At 34.6% G+C, this 17287-nt stretch overlaps 2 protein-coding genes across 3 annotated transcripts in view; one reads left to right on the forward strand and one right to left on the reverse strand.

The window, feature by feature from the left end:
- The window catches only part of LOC120260675 (DNA repair protein RAD50), a 21705-nt gene extending 12472 nt beyond the window's left edge, over positions 1-9233 (reverse strand). Inside the window, exons 1-12 of one of the 2 annotated variants that reach the window (XM_039268212.1) lie at positions 9021-9232; positions 8844-8930; positions 7961-8128; positions 7651-7826; positions 6737-6851; positions 5189-5417; positions 4504-4682; positions 4250-4420; positions 2950-3054; positions 2751-2858; positions 2446-2657; positions 2127-2219 (exon numbers count right to left, since the gene is read on the reverse strand). In XM_039268212.1, coding sequence (XP_039124146.1) covers positions 2127-2219; positions 2446-2657; positions 2751-2858; positions 2950-3054; positions 4250-4420; positions 4504-4682; positions 5189-5417; positions 6737-6851; positions 7651-7826; positions 7961-8128; positions 8844-8930; positions 9021-9143 — 1766 coding nt within the window. In that variant the 5' untranslated portion in view covers positions 9144-9232. Of the gene's footprint in view, positions 1-2126; positions 2220-2445; positions 2658-2750; positions 2859-2949; positions 3055-4249; positions 4421-4503; positions 4683-5188; positions 5418-6736; positions 6852-7650; positions 7827-7960; positions 8129-8843; positions 8931-9020 lie in introns of both variants that reach the window. The other variant, XM_039268213.1, reaches the window with a different exon arrangement.
- Positions 9234-14447: 5214 nt separating this feature from the next.
- LOC120261942 (uncharacterized histidine-rich protein DDB_G0274557-like) lies at positions 14448-17219 on the forward strand. Its single transcript, XM_039269962.1, has 3 exons — positions 14448-14789; positions 16817-16938; positions 17029-17219. Exons 1-3 carry the CDS (start codon positions 14524-14526, stop codon positions 17064-17066), a joined length of 426 nt encoding a protein of 141 aa, XP_039125896.1. The 5' UTR covers positions 14448-14523; the 3' UTR covers positions 17067-17219.
- The last annotated feature ends 68 nt before the right edge of the window (positions 17220-17287 follow it).

Raw genomic sequence — 17287 nt, forward strand, 5'->3', positions numbered from 1 at the left:
CTGTTTCATTGCCCAGATAAGGCTTTTGGTTAAAGATTACAGAATCTTACTTTTGGCATCAATCAAAATCCCACATTTACAAACCTTTTGCATATTCAAATACCTCCAACCAAACACCCATTAATGCACATCACTATCCATCTCACACACACAACTATAGTACAGAAACCAAAAAACATACATGCATGTTCACTAAACAATTAAGATTATACCAACTTACAATCATTTTGATGACTCCACTATTAAGCATCAGTCTTGTCAGTTATATTGATCATTTTTCTTTTAGAAATACCTCAGAAAGACAGAAACTCATTATAATGCCATATGCCTAACCTATCATTAAACCATACAACTTGTCTTGCACATATCGCATTCAATCATATGCCACAAAGATTGTCATTTATTAATCAGGACACCAACGTGTAGGATAAAGGAAAACCACATAGAAGTCTAGCATCACAATGGAGGAACAAATAGGTGATTGAAAAGGTTGAGATGCTTCAACTTCAACAAATGGGAGATGCAAATGAATATGAGCTTATGGTGTGCAGTCAAGCACATAGCTAGGTTGTTCAGCCCCCTTAAAAAGCTACATCCCCCAAAGAAGTAGGCTTTGCACTTTATTGTCAACATCGATTTCCTTAGCCCTTATGGTTTTGCTTTCTTCACCTTCCAGTTCCTTCCCCATTTCCTCAACCAGATAATAGGAAACAAATTGCTTCTCCACAAAACAAGAAAATTCAAAAGACTCATGTCTGTTTGGAGTTTGAAGACATTCTAATACATTCTTTAGACCTCATATGCCCATAAAACCCATATGCAAAATATGGATCTTTTCACTGTCCAACATCATTCCCTTCACTTCCTGCTTGTTGTCAACCTGAGAAATGACCAAAGCCATGATTTGAGCTTCATCAGTTAAAAAACACTAATGTACGACCTCTAAATTGCATCAATTTTTCTTATCGAGCAAAATAACTCCATAGGCCATAGTTGCAGAATTGAACTACCATGGTAATGAAAAACAGAATGTTTGTTTCAATGCCTCACTGTAGCTTTAAGCACAAGGCATAATGTCTTAGAACTGATAGAAGGTTCAACCTTATCCATTATCTCAATCATTTATACTGAAGCTATAGCTTGATCTTATTAGGAGCACCATGATCATTCTAACTTCCACATGACTGAATTATATTAAAAAAGGCCCAAAAAAGATACAAGATCTTTCTTAATCACCAATTAGTGAGTTGCTACCTTTGGATATTTTATTTATATTAAGAGCTCATTAGAAAAATAGCTATCTTGGGATATTTTTGTCGAATTTTCAATAAAATCTTATGATTAGGATTTTCAATGTTAGGAAGGTTACTATGCTTAGGGTTTCTATGAGGTCTATAAATAAAGGACCAAGTACCATCACAAGAAAAAAAAGCTATGAATAAAGTAACTTTTATGTTATTTAATTTGATTTTCATCATTATTTTTCAATATACTTTCGGCATTGTTATTCAAACTTTTAAAGAGATCATCATGAGAGAGTTGTCAGAGATTGGGTAAGCACTAAAGATCTTGCCTTTGTGTTAATTTTCGTCCTTGACATTGGTTTCACCTCAAGATCCTTTGTCAAGTTACAAGCTTTAATCATTGAAATCTACTCACAAGCATTATGGAGATCAAAATTTGTGTTTTCCACTCCGGCCCTCCATCATTTAAAAATTAAAGAATAATGTCAAAGCCCCATCAGAAGCATGTAAAGCAGATACTGATGATCATAATTTGAATTCCTAACATCTATAAAATCAATTCATACAGGACCAGACAATATGTCTAATCCAAACAAAAGATATAGCATATCAGTTGTAGCAATAAGGCATTCAAGAAAAAAGGTGCATAAATGTTTATATTGCTTTTAAGTAATTTCTAAGTATAATTAGGGTTTCAATTGCTATCCACCATGATCTCATGAACTGTTGATCCTAAAAAGGTTGATTTACAAATATTCTCAAAGATACCTTAACCTTTTAAAGAGCATAACATCAAATCTGTGAGTTATTTAATCATTCAATAGAAAGCAGAAAAAAGTCCAGGAAATTCCAGAAAAGAGTTTAGAAATGTTAAAGTGTAACCTGAAAGCTTGAGTGATCTCCTTCTTCAAATCTTTATCTGAAGGAATTCTCCCTTTTAGCACGCATCGTATTTGGTCCTTGCAGTCACCCATTCTGGAAGTCACAGTATATATGCAGGTAAAATTGTTAAAAGATGAATATCAAAACAATAAATATTGAAAAGGAATAACTGTAACATTTCTCCTAATGCCCAAGTCCACAAAGATCCTAAAGGGAAAATCCTCTTGGTGAGGACCAACATCAAGTAAAAGAACTCTTCTTTTAGTATCATCACAGTTTCTATGCAAAACATGAAAAACAAAGAGGACGAATTACTTGCATTTTTTTAAGTTTATTTTTGCAAACTTCCAGCTCATCCTTCCTCATTCCCAATCTTACTCTATCATCTGAATCAGTTGCCATGACATCTCTTTCATGGGCAAGGGCTTTAATCTTCTGGTCCAAGCTAAATATTTCAGTCCGCTTTTGGTTGATGTTAGAATCATAGTCTCTCTCCCCCAGCAGATGTGTCTTCCTCTCGAGCTCAATTTGCTACATATTAGAAAAGAAAAGGGTGAAGATTCATTATGCAATATAAATATCATTTGATCAATAATGAGCGCAAGACCCTGGGAACATATTCACCAGATTTTTCTCCTTCTCATCTAGATGAGATAGATTAAGGTTCGACAACTCATGTTCTGCAACATCACGCTCATTCTCTATCTCTTTCATGCGCTTTAAAATACCTGTCTGAAAAGAATTTACACAAAGGACAACTTTCCATGTTACAACAGGAGAAACCAAAACCTAGAAGATTTTGAGAACTTTTATACTAGCAGACCTTCGACTCAATTTTAGCCTGCTTCTGGCCTTCAATTTTACTGTGACGAGCATTGGTTGTAGCATGTCGTTCCCACAGAAAACTTACTTCTTTGTTGTCTAATTTCTGTGAAAGCAAAACTTTGTCAAATTTAACACAGCATAAGCAATATATCAACCCTTAGATCTTAGATGATAATAATCAAAGATGTCATCATAACTCAAGCTCAGGAAATAGTGGAGTGACAGACTAATGCCCGGTATTTCATAGATTCCAAAAGTGATAAAGACAGAAAGTATTACTATGATTGGTTAATTTGCAGAAAGTTCACATTCAGACCATTTCTTGAAAGGCCCTCTATGATTCTCACATATAAGGATAAATTGGCCAAAAAATGACTCGCATGCTATTAAGTAAATAAATTTCAATAAATTATCGGGTGATGCCTTCTCATTTGTGAAAAATAAGACACACATTTGATAAATTTCCAGAATGTCCTCGCCTTATTTTTATATCTATTCTGTTTGAAGTCCAATGCATCCAAATCCACTGTCACCTCCAAAAGACAAACTTCTAATGAATCAATTCCATGACTACAAAAATTTAAATTTGATGGCCGTTGATTGAGAATTAGTTTTAAATTGAACATTCAAATTCCAAGAACTTGAGGTGATTGCATGATTATTTTGTTGTCATAAATAACTTGAGCATATATGATCTGTTGAAAAGATGCAAAACAGGGAACATTGGATGGAGAATAGAACACAGCCAACACCATAGCATATAAAGTGCAAGAATTGTGAACCAGATAATAATATTGATATCTAGTGAATTTGACCATGTCCAGGTAGACACAATCATGTTTGCAGATAAAAAGTGATAAAACTAAGAATATGAAAAAAAAACAATAGTTGTTGATCATCATCATGCATGGCCCAACAACCAGAATTTTCTCAAGGAAAAAAAGAAATTCTGGACAACAAATAGAATTCCATCATTTTCATTAAAACAAAGAAGGATGAATTGGGAACATTGTTTTAGCTAAAACAAGCAATCACTTCTCTCTATCCATCACTCATCCAAAAGATGACATTCTAAAACAAAAGACATGAAGCTAATAACCAGAAATGTGCAAAACAACTTCATGCAAGTTACCCTTGTATGGAACATGAAAAAGGTATCCATGACGCTAAAACAGACTTTAATGGCAATAAAAAGAAATAAGCACAAAATCACTTGCAAGCTTCAAGACTGCTAAATATATTTGTCATGAAAGCTCAAAACAGCATTTAAGTAGTAAGAAAGAGTAAGACTGTAATACCTTCTTATCCTGCAAGTCCTTTTCAAGATCCAACAACTTTGTCTTAACTCTCATTGTGAAATTGGAAGCTATCTCATTGCTGAATGGGGTGTCAGGCAGAGAACCAAGATTATACTTGGTGAAAAGCATTTGAATGGTGGAATCACGTTCATGTCTCAAAGATATGTGAGCCTACGATAAAAATCTCAGTATTAGAATCCATTCAGTAAGTCATATCACATCTCTTTGGTAAAACTGAATATAAATGGATTTACATCAGCTTCAGCTTGAAGCTTTCCAATTTCTCGCAATGAATCATTGATTGTCTGAGAAAGAAGGGAGCTTTTAATCTCCTCATCGTTCAACTCCCTCTCCAGCTTACCAATTTTTGATTGTAGTAGGGCAATCCTTTCTTCAAATTTTGATTGCCACTCCTTTAACTCCTCATCCGTATCTTAATTGCATCAAAGAAGAAAACTGTAAGAGACTAAAGAAGCTTAGGTGACTATTAAAACAATATTACTACATTTTCAAGGAAAAGGAAGGACCAGAGAATTGTTACATTCAAATGAATAGTTAGAACTCATATTCCCTTTTAAAAACAGGATATACCTCATGGGTGCATTCTAACTATGAGCCACTAGACAGAGGAAAGCACCAATTTTTAGCTACTCAAGTGAAAAACATTTCCAAAGACAAACCAGAACCAAGCAAGATATACCTCCAGAGCACAGATCTGGTTCCAACATTCATCCTAGTACCGCACAACATTAAGTAAAAACAGTTCCAGACAGATGAATAATAAAATTATCTCTTTATATATTTTCCGGTCCAAGACAGTTCTTATTCTTTTATTTGCAGAATAGCTAAGTGGTCCCTGTAGGATGTAGAGTGTAATAATTCACTAAGATCTGGACATTATTAATTCAATTGGGAACATTAGCATGGTAACTAACTAACCTTCATTTTCCTCTGCAAGAGCAGCATATTGTGTCTGTTGAAGCTTAAATAAAGTGCTTCTTGTAGTAGAGCTAGTGGAAATCTGATCCTGAAGCTTCCGTATTTCCTTTAAAGTATTTTCTGCATGTAGGATTTTAGTCTCCACACCATGAATGTTCTCCTCGAAGTCTTTAATTTGAGTAATTATAGATTCAGCTTTCTCTTGATCTTGATTTATGCTTTCCCTAAGCTGTATGCCAGAAAATTAAGAGGTCGACGCAAAATGAGAAATGTAAAGTTTGATACATCATATTCTGCAAAGTTTTACATATCATGGTATCGAACAAGCAACCCATTATGCACTCACCACAAAGTAAATCATCAAGCATTGTTTTCCTAATAATTGATAATAACAAAAATGTGGAACTTCCACTAACATTCAATGTGTAAGGGGGGCATAATAAGGCAAGAAAGCATGTTCAACAAAGTTAAGAAAAATAAAGCTAAACTAGCAGGAACAATGAATAGTCCTGAATAGAGTCCAAAGTCTTCCAAAAGAAAGAAGATCAATAACTTGCGGAGGTTAAATTTGTTCAACAAGCCAACTACTTGAACAAGTTAAAGATAACATATAATAATAATTATTATCACTGGAAAAGCAAAAGAATAGCATTCATGAGTCATTCCACAAGTTAATGATAGAATGGCCAGCACTATACAAGTCATGGACAAAAGCTGATATTCATGAAACATTCAGTTCCCCAAAGTCCATTAAACAGTCCTACAGAACAAACTTTACACAAATCATCCCTCAGTAGAAATCACTCGAATCTCATGCCATATGGCATACGTGTTGGAATCAATTGTAAGAGGTTCGTCCCTGTCTTGATATATAAGCCTTTGTTTTTTGCATAAGCACAAAATTTTAATTGAAGTCAACCACAAATTGGAATCCCATTTTCCCACCTCATAGAACTGACAAGAGACAATGTTTGCAATAGTACCCAGGATATGATAGCCATAACAAACATGGTTTTACAAAACAGTTTGTTTCAGTCCAATTCCGACAGATCATGAGCTACTTTAGACTGGTCTGGAACAATTGTAATAATAATCTATCTAACTACAGTCCACATTTAGCGAATTTGTGAAGTTATACTTGCACTTTAGTAAACAAATCTTAAGCTATCCAAAAGTATACATTTTGAGTTATTTAGAATTTGAGTTGGTCTACATCAATCACAAACTAATTATATGTCCAACATTTAGCCAAGATCATAGAATTAAACTATTAATTGGATTAATTCTTCTATAATCCCCATGGCATTAACCAAAAGGTTCTTTTTCACTAATGAAAGAATGTTGGTCAGTAACTCAATGGAAATATCTTTAATTAACAGAAAGAAAAGAACACAAAGCAGATGATAGACCTCGAATGATTGAAAAAAGAAGATGATTTAATTTACATCACACATTAAAGTACATTAGAATCCTAAAAGAATGTAAAGCTAACTTTCTTAATAGATGAAAATGCCAAAGAAGTCAAAGGCAAAGGCATTGCTGTAAAACCTTATATGCAGCATCCTTCAGAGTTTGAAGATTCTCTAATTTCAACTTGTATGTCTTGATTTCCTGGGCTTGATCCTTGTGAAGTTTTTTTATAACCTCCAAAGCTTTTGTGTAACTGATAAGGGGAGTGAACTGTTACCAAAAGTTCCAATATATTGCAAATGATACAGATATTGTCTCTGACAGTGTGAATACAAGCCTACTGTTCAAATATTGTCATCTAGAGATTTTAGAAACTGTGAACTAATAAAACCTGCATATTCAATAATGTAAGACTAAGGTAATTAGGTAAATATTTGCACATAGGCTTAAATATTTTACTTTAAATTAGTATGATGAAAACTTGAACTATAATAACTATCAATACTATCAGTAGTTATAGGAAGCACATAAATCATAAAGACCACTCCAAAAACTCTCCCTCTATTAATATTTACAAACATTTTTTTCAAAATATTCTACCTTATTTTGAAAAGGGATCATCATTTGCATGTCCCAAACTCCCAAATCATGACTTGAGAGAAAAACACAGGTCTAGAACAAACTTTTTGATTTTTCTTGAAATGAAACCTGATTGCAGATACACATGAAGAACCCTAGATTTTGTACAAAAATTCATTAGCACAGTGTTGCCTCTGCTAAGTGGACTTTCTTGAAGATTTGATGACCACGTGGGAAACCTAGAGATGAAAATATTTGGCCAATAACAGTAACATTATCTGCATGCATCAATCATGGTGGCTTAAATACAAGTTAAAAAGAAGGCAAAAAAACCTAGTTGTCAACAGACAGGTCATGCAAATATCAATAAATAATCAGCAGAAAGAGCCAGAATTACTCAATTCCTATAACTATTCTATATGAATTTAAGTAGGACTATTATCAGTTTGTCACATAGCATTGAGCTAACCTACCGGGTTGCAGAGAAGATGTCATCAAATTTCTTTTTCAGAGTTGAAGGATCTTGAAGCGGCCAATTGGATTCATCTTGGTGGACAAATATAACATTTTCTAAGACAGCCTTTGAGACACCCATCAAGGCAGGGATCTCTCTGTCCATGTCAGCACATCTGTAGCTGAGGCATACTTTCTGTATTCATACATAAAATCAAAAATACATAATAAGCAAAAACTGTAAGTAATTCCAAAGGAACTATTTGCTCAGCTAGCATATTACAATTCACAGGGGAACATGCTTTTAGTGACAAGAGGGTATAGATGAACCTCTCCAGTGTGTGGATTGATAGTCTGGAGGACACTCTCAATGGCCTTGAATTCCATCTTTGAGGTCTTCTGTGTGAGCTGGAAGGAGCGGATGCAAACAACATCCTTCCCAGCAGCTGTTTTGAATCGAAGTTTAATTTGTCCTTTTGTCTCAGTTTCCCCAGCAACCTTCAAACAGTGACCCCAAGAACAACTCACATAAATACTAGAAGAAAAATAGCATCTCTCGAAAAATTTTCTTTAAACAAAAACTAGGATTTAATAATCTAGAAACAAAACTATTTAACAAATGACTCGAATCAGCAAATGCCCAGTAGCATGAATTGTAGCAAAGGGATATTGTCTTCAATGTAAACACCAGCAAAAAAAATTTTACATAACAGCAAGGTCAAGAAGAAGTAGAAACATGATAGCAAATTCCAACAAAAGCAAAAGAAATCTAGCATTATATTAGTTGGAAGAAGAAAAAACTATGGGTTTGACAGCATGCATAATCTAGAATAAATGATCATGGAAACAAGAAATTTCTTGCATCACCCAAAAAAAAAAAGTGCATGAAGATAAACACACAATCTCTATAATTGAAAAATAGCAAGAAGTGAGATTAAGGGAAAAGAAGAATGTCGGAATTCCAGTGACAATCTGCACCATCTGTATGGCCGATAAAGAGAAAAAAAAAAACTGCAGGAAATATTCTATACATAACACAAGAATTCAAATAATGGGGAAAACATAATTATCAAGAAATCCAATAACAACTAACATATTCATTGCAAAAAGCAGCAAACTTTGGTGCCAATACTGCGATAAAAGAAACCACAAGATAGAACAATCATAATCAAAGAAACCCAAGAACAGTAAGATCAACGATGGGTTTCAATACCTTGGGGTCGTGAATGAAGCTTTGGCCGGACCTGGAGTTGGGGGGCAGCTCGCCGGTGCAAGACAGTTTCAGGCACTCGATGATGGTCTAAAAGCAAAGAAGCACGTTATTGAAAATAAATGCAACAAGGGATTATACATAAAGACGAAAAAATAAAAGAAAAACGGGAAAGATTACGGTTTTGCCGGCGCCATTGGGGCCAACGATGAGGGTGAGGGGTTTGAAGAAGGTGATGACGTTCTTGTTCTCCGGATCGAAGCTCCGAATCCCCTTGATGAGCATCTTGTCCACGGTGCTCATCTTCTACGCTTCGCTAGGGCTCGGGGCCCTGCTCCTCTTCACTGGGGTTTTGAGAAGAATGAATCAATGGCGAGAGAGACGAATGGGGTTTATAAGAAGCTTGCGAAGCAAGCTATATTGGGTTGAAATTGGAAAACCTTCCTTTCTTGGATTTAAGGGCATATTTGGAAATTGTCGCTTCACAGGTTTTATTTGTATATCTATTTTATTTTATTATTTTTTTTAGTCATTATATAAGAAAAAAATATGTAATATTTTTTGTAATATTTTTTTATTTTGTTACCCAAACACCCATTCTGTAGGAATAAAATTTCCCATAATTTCTGTAATAATCACTTGCACTTCCTGCATAATAAAATTATGCCATATTTTTTTATTTTGCATCCAAACAGGGCCTAACCCAAAAATCCTACATAATCCGTACATTATGGCAGAAAAAAATATTTTCACGGATTTATGCCATAATGGTCGTTTGGGTGCCTAATTTACACCCCAAAAATATGGCATAATGTGGGGACTCTGCCAGAAAAAACTATTCCAGTGGAACTGGAATATTTTTTCATTATGAAACTCGTGCCTTTTCATTCAACCTCTCTCCTTCATAGGCATTCTTTTCTTTTGAAAAACTCCACCAGATCCAGACACCTCTTCTGCTGTGTTGCCGACTGCGAGGCTAGAAGCTTGAAGCCGTTGCCGGAGTGGAACATCCAAAGCATCCTCCCACCTCCGATAGCTGTGTCGCCGGTTGCTGAGCGGTAACACGGACGCCTGAAACCAGTCCCTGCCAGCTACTGAAATCGGCTGCGTCGTTGGCTGCTGTGCCCAAATGGCGACGCCCTCCCATCTCCGGCGGCTGCGTTGCCGACCTTCCTCCCTTCTCCGCCTAGGGTTTTCCGAGGATTAGGGCATCAATTTGCCAAGGTTTGTTCATCGTGTTCTATCTGGATAGTGTATGATTATCATGTTAAGTTTGGATAGTTCTCTGAGTTCATGTGGAAATTCCTCTCATCATGTTTAAAGAAGAACATACTCAATTTTTTGTTACAATCTATTTAAAAGCTGTTGGTTTGTGATGACTTGATCTTGTGATGTGAGGCGGGCAACTGCATCAAATCAAATTCTTTTATATCAAACTTTATTACTATAATTCTATTTCTGAATTGTTATTCTCTATCATTTTCATATATTAACCACAATGTATCTTTGGATTAATAGGTCATTGATGGACTTATAAATCCTCTAGATACAAGTTCTTTAGATAAATTACAAGCTATCACAGCAAAAAAATCCAAAGAAGTTATTTTGTCATGCAATTTTCCAACTTCCTGCTGAGACCTCAAGCTGGTTTTACGCTGTTTTTATATCTGCTTCTGCATTTTCTAATTTGGCAATAGATTCTGTAGATAAAATTCTCTCATCCTAAATTTCCTGCTCCAACATGGTCACCTTAATATGCAGTTTCCTAACTTCCAGTTAGTAATCAATCTTCAAGCTGATTTTGATTTTGAGATTGACTTGTTCATCCTGCATCTTTTACTAAATTCTATTAGTCAAATAAAATGCTAAACCCTATCAGCAATGTTTTCTTTTGTTACATCTAGTGACCTTTTCATGGTTAATTGTCCTTCTTAATTTTCTTATGTGTGATGGTTTCTACCAAAAATCTGAGTTATAACCATGATATTTTACAGTGCTTCATCAGGTATGGCAAGTGAAAGTGTGGCAAGTGAAGGAAGACATGAAGCTAGGGCAAAGTGGAATGAAATTCACAAGGCTCACCTAGTAAAGTTATTAGGTGAGTATAATACTCCTGCGTACCGTTCGCAAAATGGATGGACCAAAGAAGCATGGAACAAGATGGTACGTGACATGATAACCAAGTTTTCCAATCCAAGTATCACCACAAGCCAAGTCAAAGCATTAGAGCAAGAGTTGAAAAAAACTTACAAGCTTCTAAAAGGGTTTTCTGAATTAAGTGGGTTCGGATGGGATTATGAAAGACATATTGTGTCCGCTCCTGATGATGTTTGGGCACCACTACTAGAGGTATGTACATACATAATGACTGGTTTCATTAATTACAACCATCTGATTTGAAAAAAATCAAACAGAGGAATAGAGATGCAAGGAAGTGGCATACTAGACCGTTTCCATATTTTATGGCATTGCAGGAGGTTTATGAGGGTAAGCATATATTTTCTAATATATTACATTTATAAACTTGTACTTCACTAACAAATTATATATTTAAAATGTAGGGAGATATACTGAAGGCAAACGATCTCGTGGTATAGAAGATTATGAAGATATCTCCCAATCACCAGTGCACACCCCAACTCCAAGTGTTTTTACTCCAAATGATTCAAGACAACAATCACCTTCACACGAGACTGAGGATGATGATATCATGCAAGTGGAACCGCCTAGTTCTTAACCACGGAATCCTCACACTCAAAGTTCAAGCAATGAAATTCTACAGGGACTAAGAGATCAAGATGGACATAGAAGAAAAAGGGAGCGAAAAGGGAAAAAGCCGCAAGATTCATCATTCAATATGGATAAATACATTGCATTTCGAGAGCGCGAGAACAAAGAATATCTTGAAGTTCTCAAAGGCACTCAAGTAGTGGAAAAACACACAATAGAAGATTGCATGAATGTGTTTAATGAAATGAGTGGCATTTTCATTGAAGAAGAAATGTTCAAAGCTACCCAAATTTTCATTAAAGATAAGAGTTATCGTGAACTCTTCTTATGTCTTCAGGAAGATCATAAAGTGCCATGGCTCAAAATGATGTTCTCTAAAATTGAGTAGAAGATGATTATGAACTTGTTATCCTGAACTTGAATGTTTTCATAAGTATACTTTTGTCTTGTAATATACTCTATAATGCTATTTCAGTATAGGCAATGGTTTCGAATAAGACCCAAGATTCATTCATCCAAAACTGCTATGCGATACAATGGATAAGAGACAATTTTATGATTGTCACACACCTATGGTTAGGCTCGGCGGTAGCTACAATAATCATTCCACATTTGCATTGCTATTTCATCTCTTTTACGAGCACCTGCAGTTCATTCAGAGTTCATGGTATCAACATCCTCTCCGTATGACTCATCTCCATTAGGAACAATAGTTTCTTCGGCTTCATTATCGAAATCCTCAACAACATCTGTACCATTATGTATACGGATGAAGTTATGCAACATACAAGCAACAACCGCAATATCAGTTTGAGAGTCTATTGGGTGGAAAGTTACTACTTTAAGGATTGGAAACCTCATCTTCAAAATGCCGATGATGCGTTCAACATGATTCCGTAATGACACATGTCGCAAATTAAATAGTTTTTTATAATTGCCCGGTCTAGTTTGCGCTCGACCTTGCTATTGCAAATGGTACCGGACACCTCTATATGGAGCAATAAAATTTAGGGTATTAGCATATCCTGCGTCTACTAGATAATATTTACCCCGTGGGACTTCAAAACCTTGTTCAATCGAACGTTGGAGAATCCTAGCGTCGGAAGCAGAACCTTCCCAACCAGCTCGTACATATACAAAACGAAGATCAAAATCACATGCAACCATAACATTCTGTGATAACATTTGCTTCCTGTTTCTGTAAGGATCTTGCTTATCCAAAGAAATCGTGATTGGAATATGTGTTCCATCAATAGCACCAACACAATCCTAAAAAATGAACAAACATATAAACATTTATAAAGACGAAAAAAAATTCACAATAAACTTCATAATATATAGATTTGCCTACCTTGAAATATGGGAAAAATTTTCGGGTATTCTGAATAACCGGTGATGTCAGTGTCGATGGAGGTTCTATATATTCATGAGCAAGTCGATTATCAGCTTTAAGTACTTTACTAAAATATCGACTAACCATTTTTGCAGAATGTTGAAATCACTCTTGCACATCACGGTTACTAGCATTATGAGCTAGAGTGTACATGAACATTGCTAGTTGCTCCTCGACTGTTGTCCGTTTTGAGTTGCAGAGGAGAGATTTTTCTCTTAGACGATCAACTAGTGCTTGAAATATATAAGGCTCCATACGAAATTCTCTTTTGTAACGTTCCTCATGACCTTGAAGAATTTCTTGTACATATGCATCACCTGTAAGAATGGATGTGTGATGTTCTACATTGCTGGAAGATGCTGAACATTCTCTTGACCAATTGTTGAGCATAAGTAGATCATCTTCTTCATTTCTTTTCCTCCAAAGATTTAAGGAATCAATGGTGAAACAATGGTTAGAACTATGATTTTTTTTTCAGTTATGTGTATAATGCAAAGAAATCATGTTGTGTATAAATAGGGGAAAATGATAATGGCTATAATTATAACGACTATATTTACAACGGCTATTTTTCAAAATTTAATTACCAACGGTTATATTTATTATGTAATAATTATTTATTATGCAAAACAAACACTCATTATATAAGAAAAAAATATGTAATAATTTTTGTAATATTTTTTTATTTTGTTACCCAAACACCTAAGTATTTGGGATAGGATGTATTTTAAGGCAGCATTCATACCCTCTACGAGATATAATAATAATAATCACTGCTAAAGGATTTTGTTTATTGTCAAGTTACAATGGATTGAATTGTTAACTTAAATTTTATTTTTTGACAATTAAAAGGTATATTTTGTCATATAAATGCAATAGTGCTTTGCACACAAGTTGTGATTTTGGTTTATTAAACATTAATAACATAATTGAATGATATTTGTAAAATTTGGAGTTTAAATTATAAATTTAGTTAAAGACAATTACTGTTGTTTTTAATTAAAATAAAAAATTATAAAAGAATGTGTGATACAAATTATAATTGAATATTGACCTTCTTATTGCACTTTGAAAGACTTAAAAAACATAAATAAATAAGTTTATTAACAGTATTTAAAATAAAATTGTTATTTATTTTGATTCATTATATATGTTTTTTTTTATAAGACGAATGAATTATTTTATGAACAATAATTTATTGATTTATTGATACCAAAATTTATAACAAATATTTATGTTTTCTTGAGAGAGGGTGGATTCAAATCTCATTTCATGCAATCAAAGTAAAAACACAAATATATTAAAATCCGTACCTATTTATAGATTGTAACTCATTTATTTTTATAATAATAATAATAATAATAAAGTCATTTGAATTTGATGATTTTTTATCTATTTTTTGTAATTAATGATAGATGTTATACTTATATTTAAAATATATATATATATTATTTATTTTAAAAAAAATTAATTAATGGCGGAAAACCAAGTTCCGTTGGGGTTCAGATGAGTTCCTGGCGGGGATAAACGGCGGAAGAGAGCCCAAGCTACGAGCAAACCATGGAACCCGAGCAACCTCATCTCCACCACCACCACCACCACCCACACCTCCATATTCATCCCCACTGCGCCTACCACCATCTCCTCCACTTCCACTGTTGCAGGTCCACACCCCACATCCATTTCCACCACCACTGCCCTAACCTCTCTCCGCTTCCATCCTTTGGGTTCCCTCATCGGCCTCCCCCTTTTCCTATTAGATCCATCTCGGAGGAACCAATTGTTTCAGCTGTTGATCATCCGACTACCATGAGGGAGGGTTTAAGGTGAGTAGCTTACCATGTTAAAGTTTGTGATTTTCTGTTTTGATGGAAAATTTTGATATAGCGTGGTTCATGTTAATTTTCGGATCAAATTAATATCAAACGCTTATGGTTTGAAGAAAAGAGAAATCACCTAATTATCTGATCACTTAAACTTTTTCTTTTTTTTCCATTATGCACTTTTGAATTTTGTAACTACTGAAGATTATTTGATCTCTTCTGAATCATTTCATGAGTATAAATACTGTTTGATGTTTGTTTTTAACAAGTTAAATTGTTTGGATGTTAAATGGTTAATAGGAGATTATTTGTTAGGGTATTTGGGAGTTTGGAATTCATATATATGGAAGGAAGCCCAAAGCAGTGATTTTTTTAATGACCTTTTGGTTGTTAATGGAAGATAATGACCAAAATTGGGAAATCATTCACCAAAACACACATCCATGGTAGATTGTTTAATCACTGGAATTGCAACCAGAATTTGATTCATAGTTTAGTGTTCTGATTTTTGAGGTTATATTATTTAGTCAATCCCATCTAACTACTTGCTATGGACAAAAAGGCAAAATCAAAAGTTTTGAACGCAAATGTGACATAATCTGATCTCAAAGCTGGATGAAACTAAAAACTTAGAATATGCCTCTAGGCGAGTCACTAATTTAGGTTCTTTGTCTATTAGAACAGTTATCGATTTGTTATCCTTAGTTGATTTAACTTAACCCATTTTGTAATTCATTGCTTGTGGTAATTGCTTGGAAATTTTGGGGAATTATCAGATCCTTGCGGTGTAGAGTGTAGACTATATTATTTTGCCTTAGTAAATTGTCTAATTGTTAAACTCTGTAGAATCTCACAAAGAGTCAAGTATTAATTCGGATTTGAACAACATGCAGAAATAGCTCAACTGTTGTTTGTAACTGATCAACTAAGTAAACAAGATGCATCTTTCTTAACCTGATTGATGGTTACAACCATCCTTCAGAAATCAGTGCAGCTTCAAGACCTTCCAGTAACTGCTGAACTATTGAAATAGGAGGCACAAAGTTTACACAGGAAAGTCTATAGGCCCAAAGAAAATAAAGGCAAGAGTTGAATGTTTTAGCTGGTGTCATACTTTTTTTTCTTCTCTCTTTTTATCTGGTGTGCAGTTGTGCTGTTCTCATAAATTTGCATCAGTGACTTCCTGCTGATTTCGTTGCTCATGGAGTGTGACGGTTGCGCTCCTCTCTGTCTTTTTCCAAACCTCATCTTTTAAAAGATCTTGCAAACTTGCATCTATGAAATCTAATCATTATGCTTCCATTTTGCTTTTGCTGGGATTTTGGAACCCTATTGCCTTTCAGATGTAGTTTAAATCCTTATATGGGCTACTTTCTCTGTGGACTGTCTTCCAAAGTCTTGTCCAAATTATAATCTGGCAAATCACAGTCATGGTCAGATATCATTTACCACTCTCCAGGGAAAATCAATATCTAAATTGTGTCAACATTATTGTAAAATAGTGAAATAGTTGGGACTATTGTATCAAGTATCTAAAGCACATTGTGTGCTTCAGACTGAAGACCGTGAATGGATAGAGTGGGCTATGGTCTTGTTTTTTCATAATTGATCAATGGCCTGAATACCATAAGCACAAACATGTTAGTGTGTACCCCTATTTTTTTTCGTTTTAGCATATCTCTTACCTGTGCTATCACCTTAATTAGCTTTTGTTTAATTAAACTGCATAGCATTTGCTTATGTTGATTCTGATGTGCATGCTCTTCTATTTTTAACATTTCACGTGACAAAAACATGTTAAGGAAACCTTGATCTGACAATACTTACTATAGATAATGTGCAAACCTTCTCTTAGGTATGATTTCCAGTTGTTGTTGGTTACTAGCAACTCCTAGTCTGGATCTTTTTTGGGCTTTTCCTTTATATTGCTACAAGTCATCTACTGTCTTTTGAGAATGCTTGATCCCCTGCATCTATAATCCATTATTTTTCAGATCATATAATTTTGAAAGTCTTATTCCTAAATGCAGTTTGCAGAAGCAAGAGTTTAACGAGGACTTGCAATTAGATGATGAAGACGAAGAGGTTGAATTTGTTTTGACTGATGAATGGAGGGAATTCTTCGCAAAATCTGAAGCTAAACGGAGAGCCGGTAATGCATCGTATTTTTCTCTAAATTATTGATTTTCTAATAATTTTTTTTTACGTCACAAAAACCTGAGTTTTGTACCACCATGCACAGATAAACAGCGGAAACAAAAGGCTAGAAATAGGAAGTGAATTTCCAGACATTGTTTTGCAAGTCTGTTTTTGTTGATGGCCAAGGATTGGATACAGCTATTGAGTTGAAATCAGGAACTTTACCTTCTCACAAACAACATTTTCATGCTGCCTGGAGTTTGTTATATTTGTATCAGACCACATTCAATGCTCTCTGAACTTTTTGTAACAATGCTTTTGATTCTTATATATTGTCTTGCATTTAGAGTTAAAAGTACTTG

The sequence above is a fragment of the Dioscorea cayenensis genome, chromosome 5 (assembly GCF_009730915.1).
Source record: "Dioscorea cayenensis subsp. rotundata cultivar TDr96_F1 chromosome 5, TDr96_F1_v2_PseudoChromosome.rev07_lg8_w22 25.fasta, whole genome shotgun sequence".
Classification (NCBI taxonomy): Eukaryota; Viridiplantae; Streptophyta; class Magnoliopsida; order Dioscoreales; family Dioscoreaceae; genus Dioscorea; species Dioscorea cayenensis.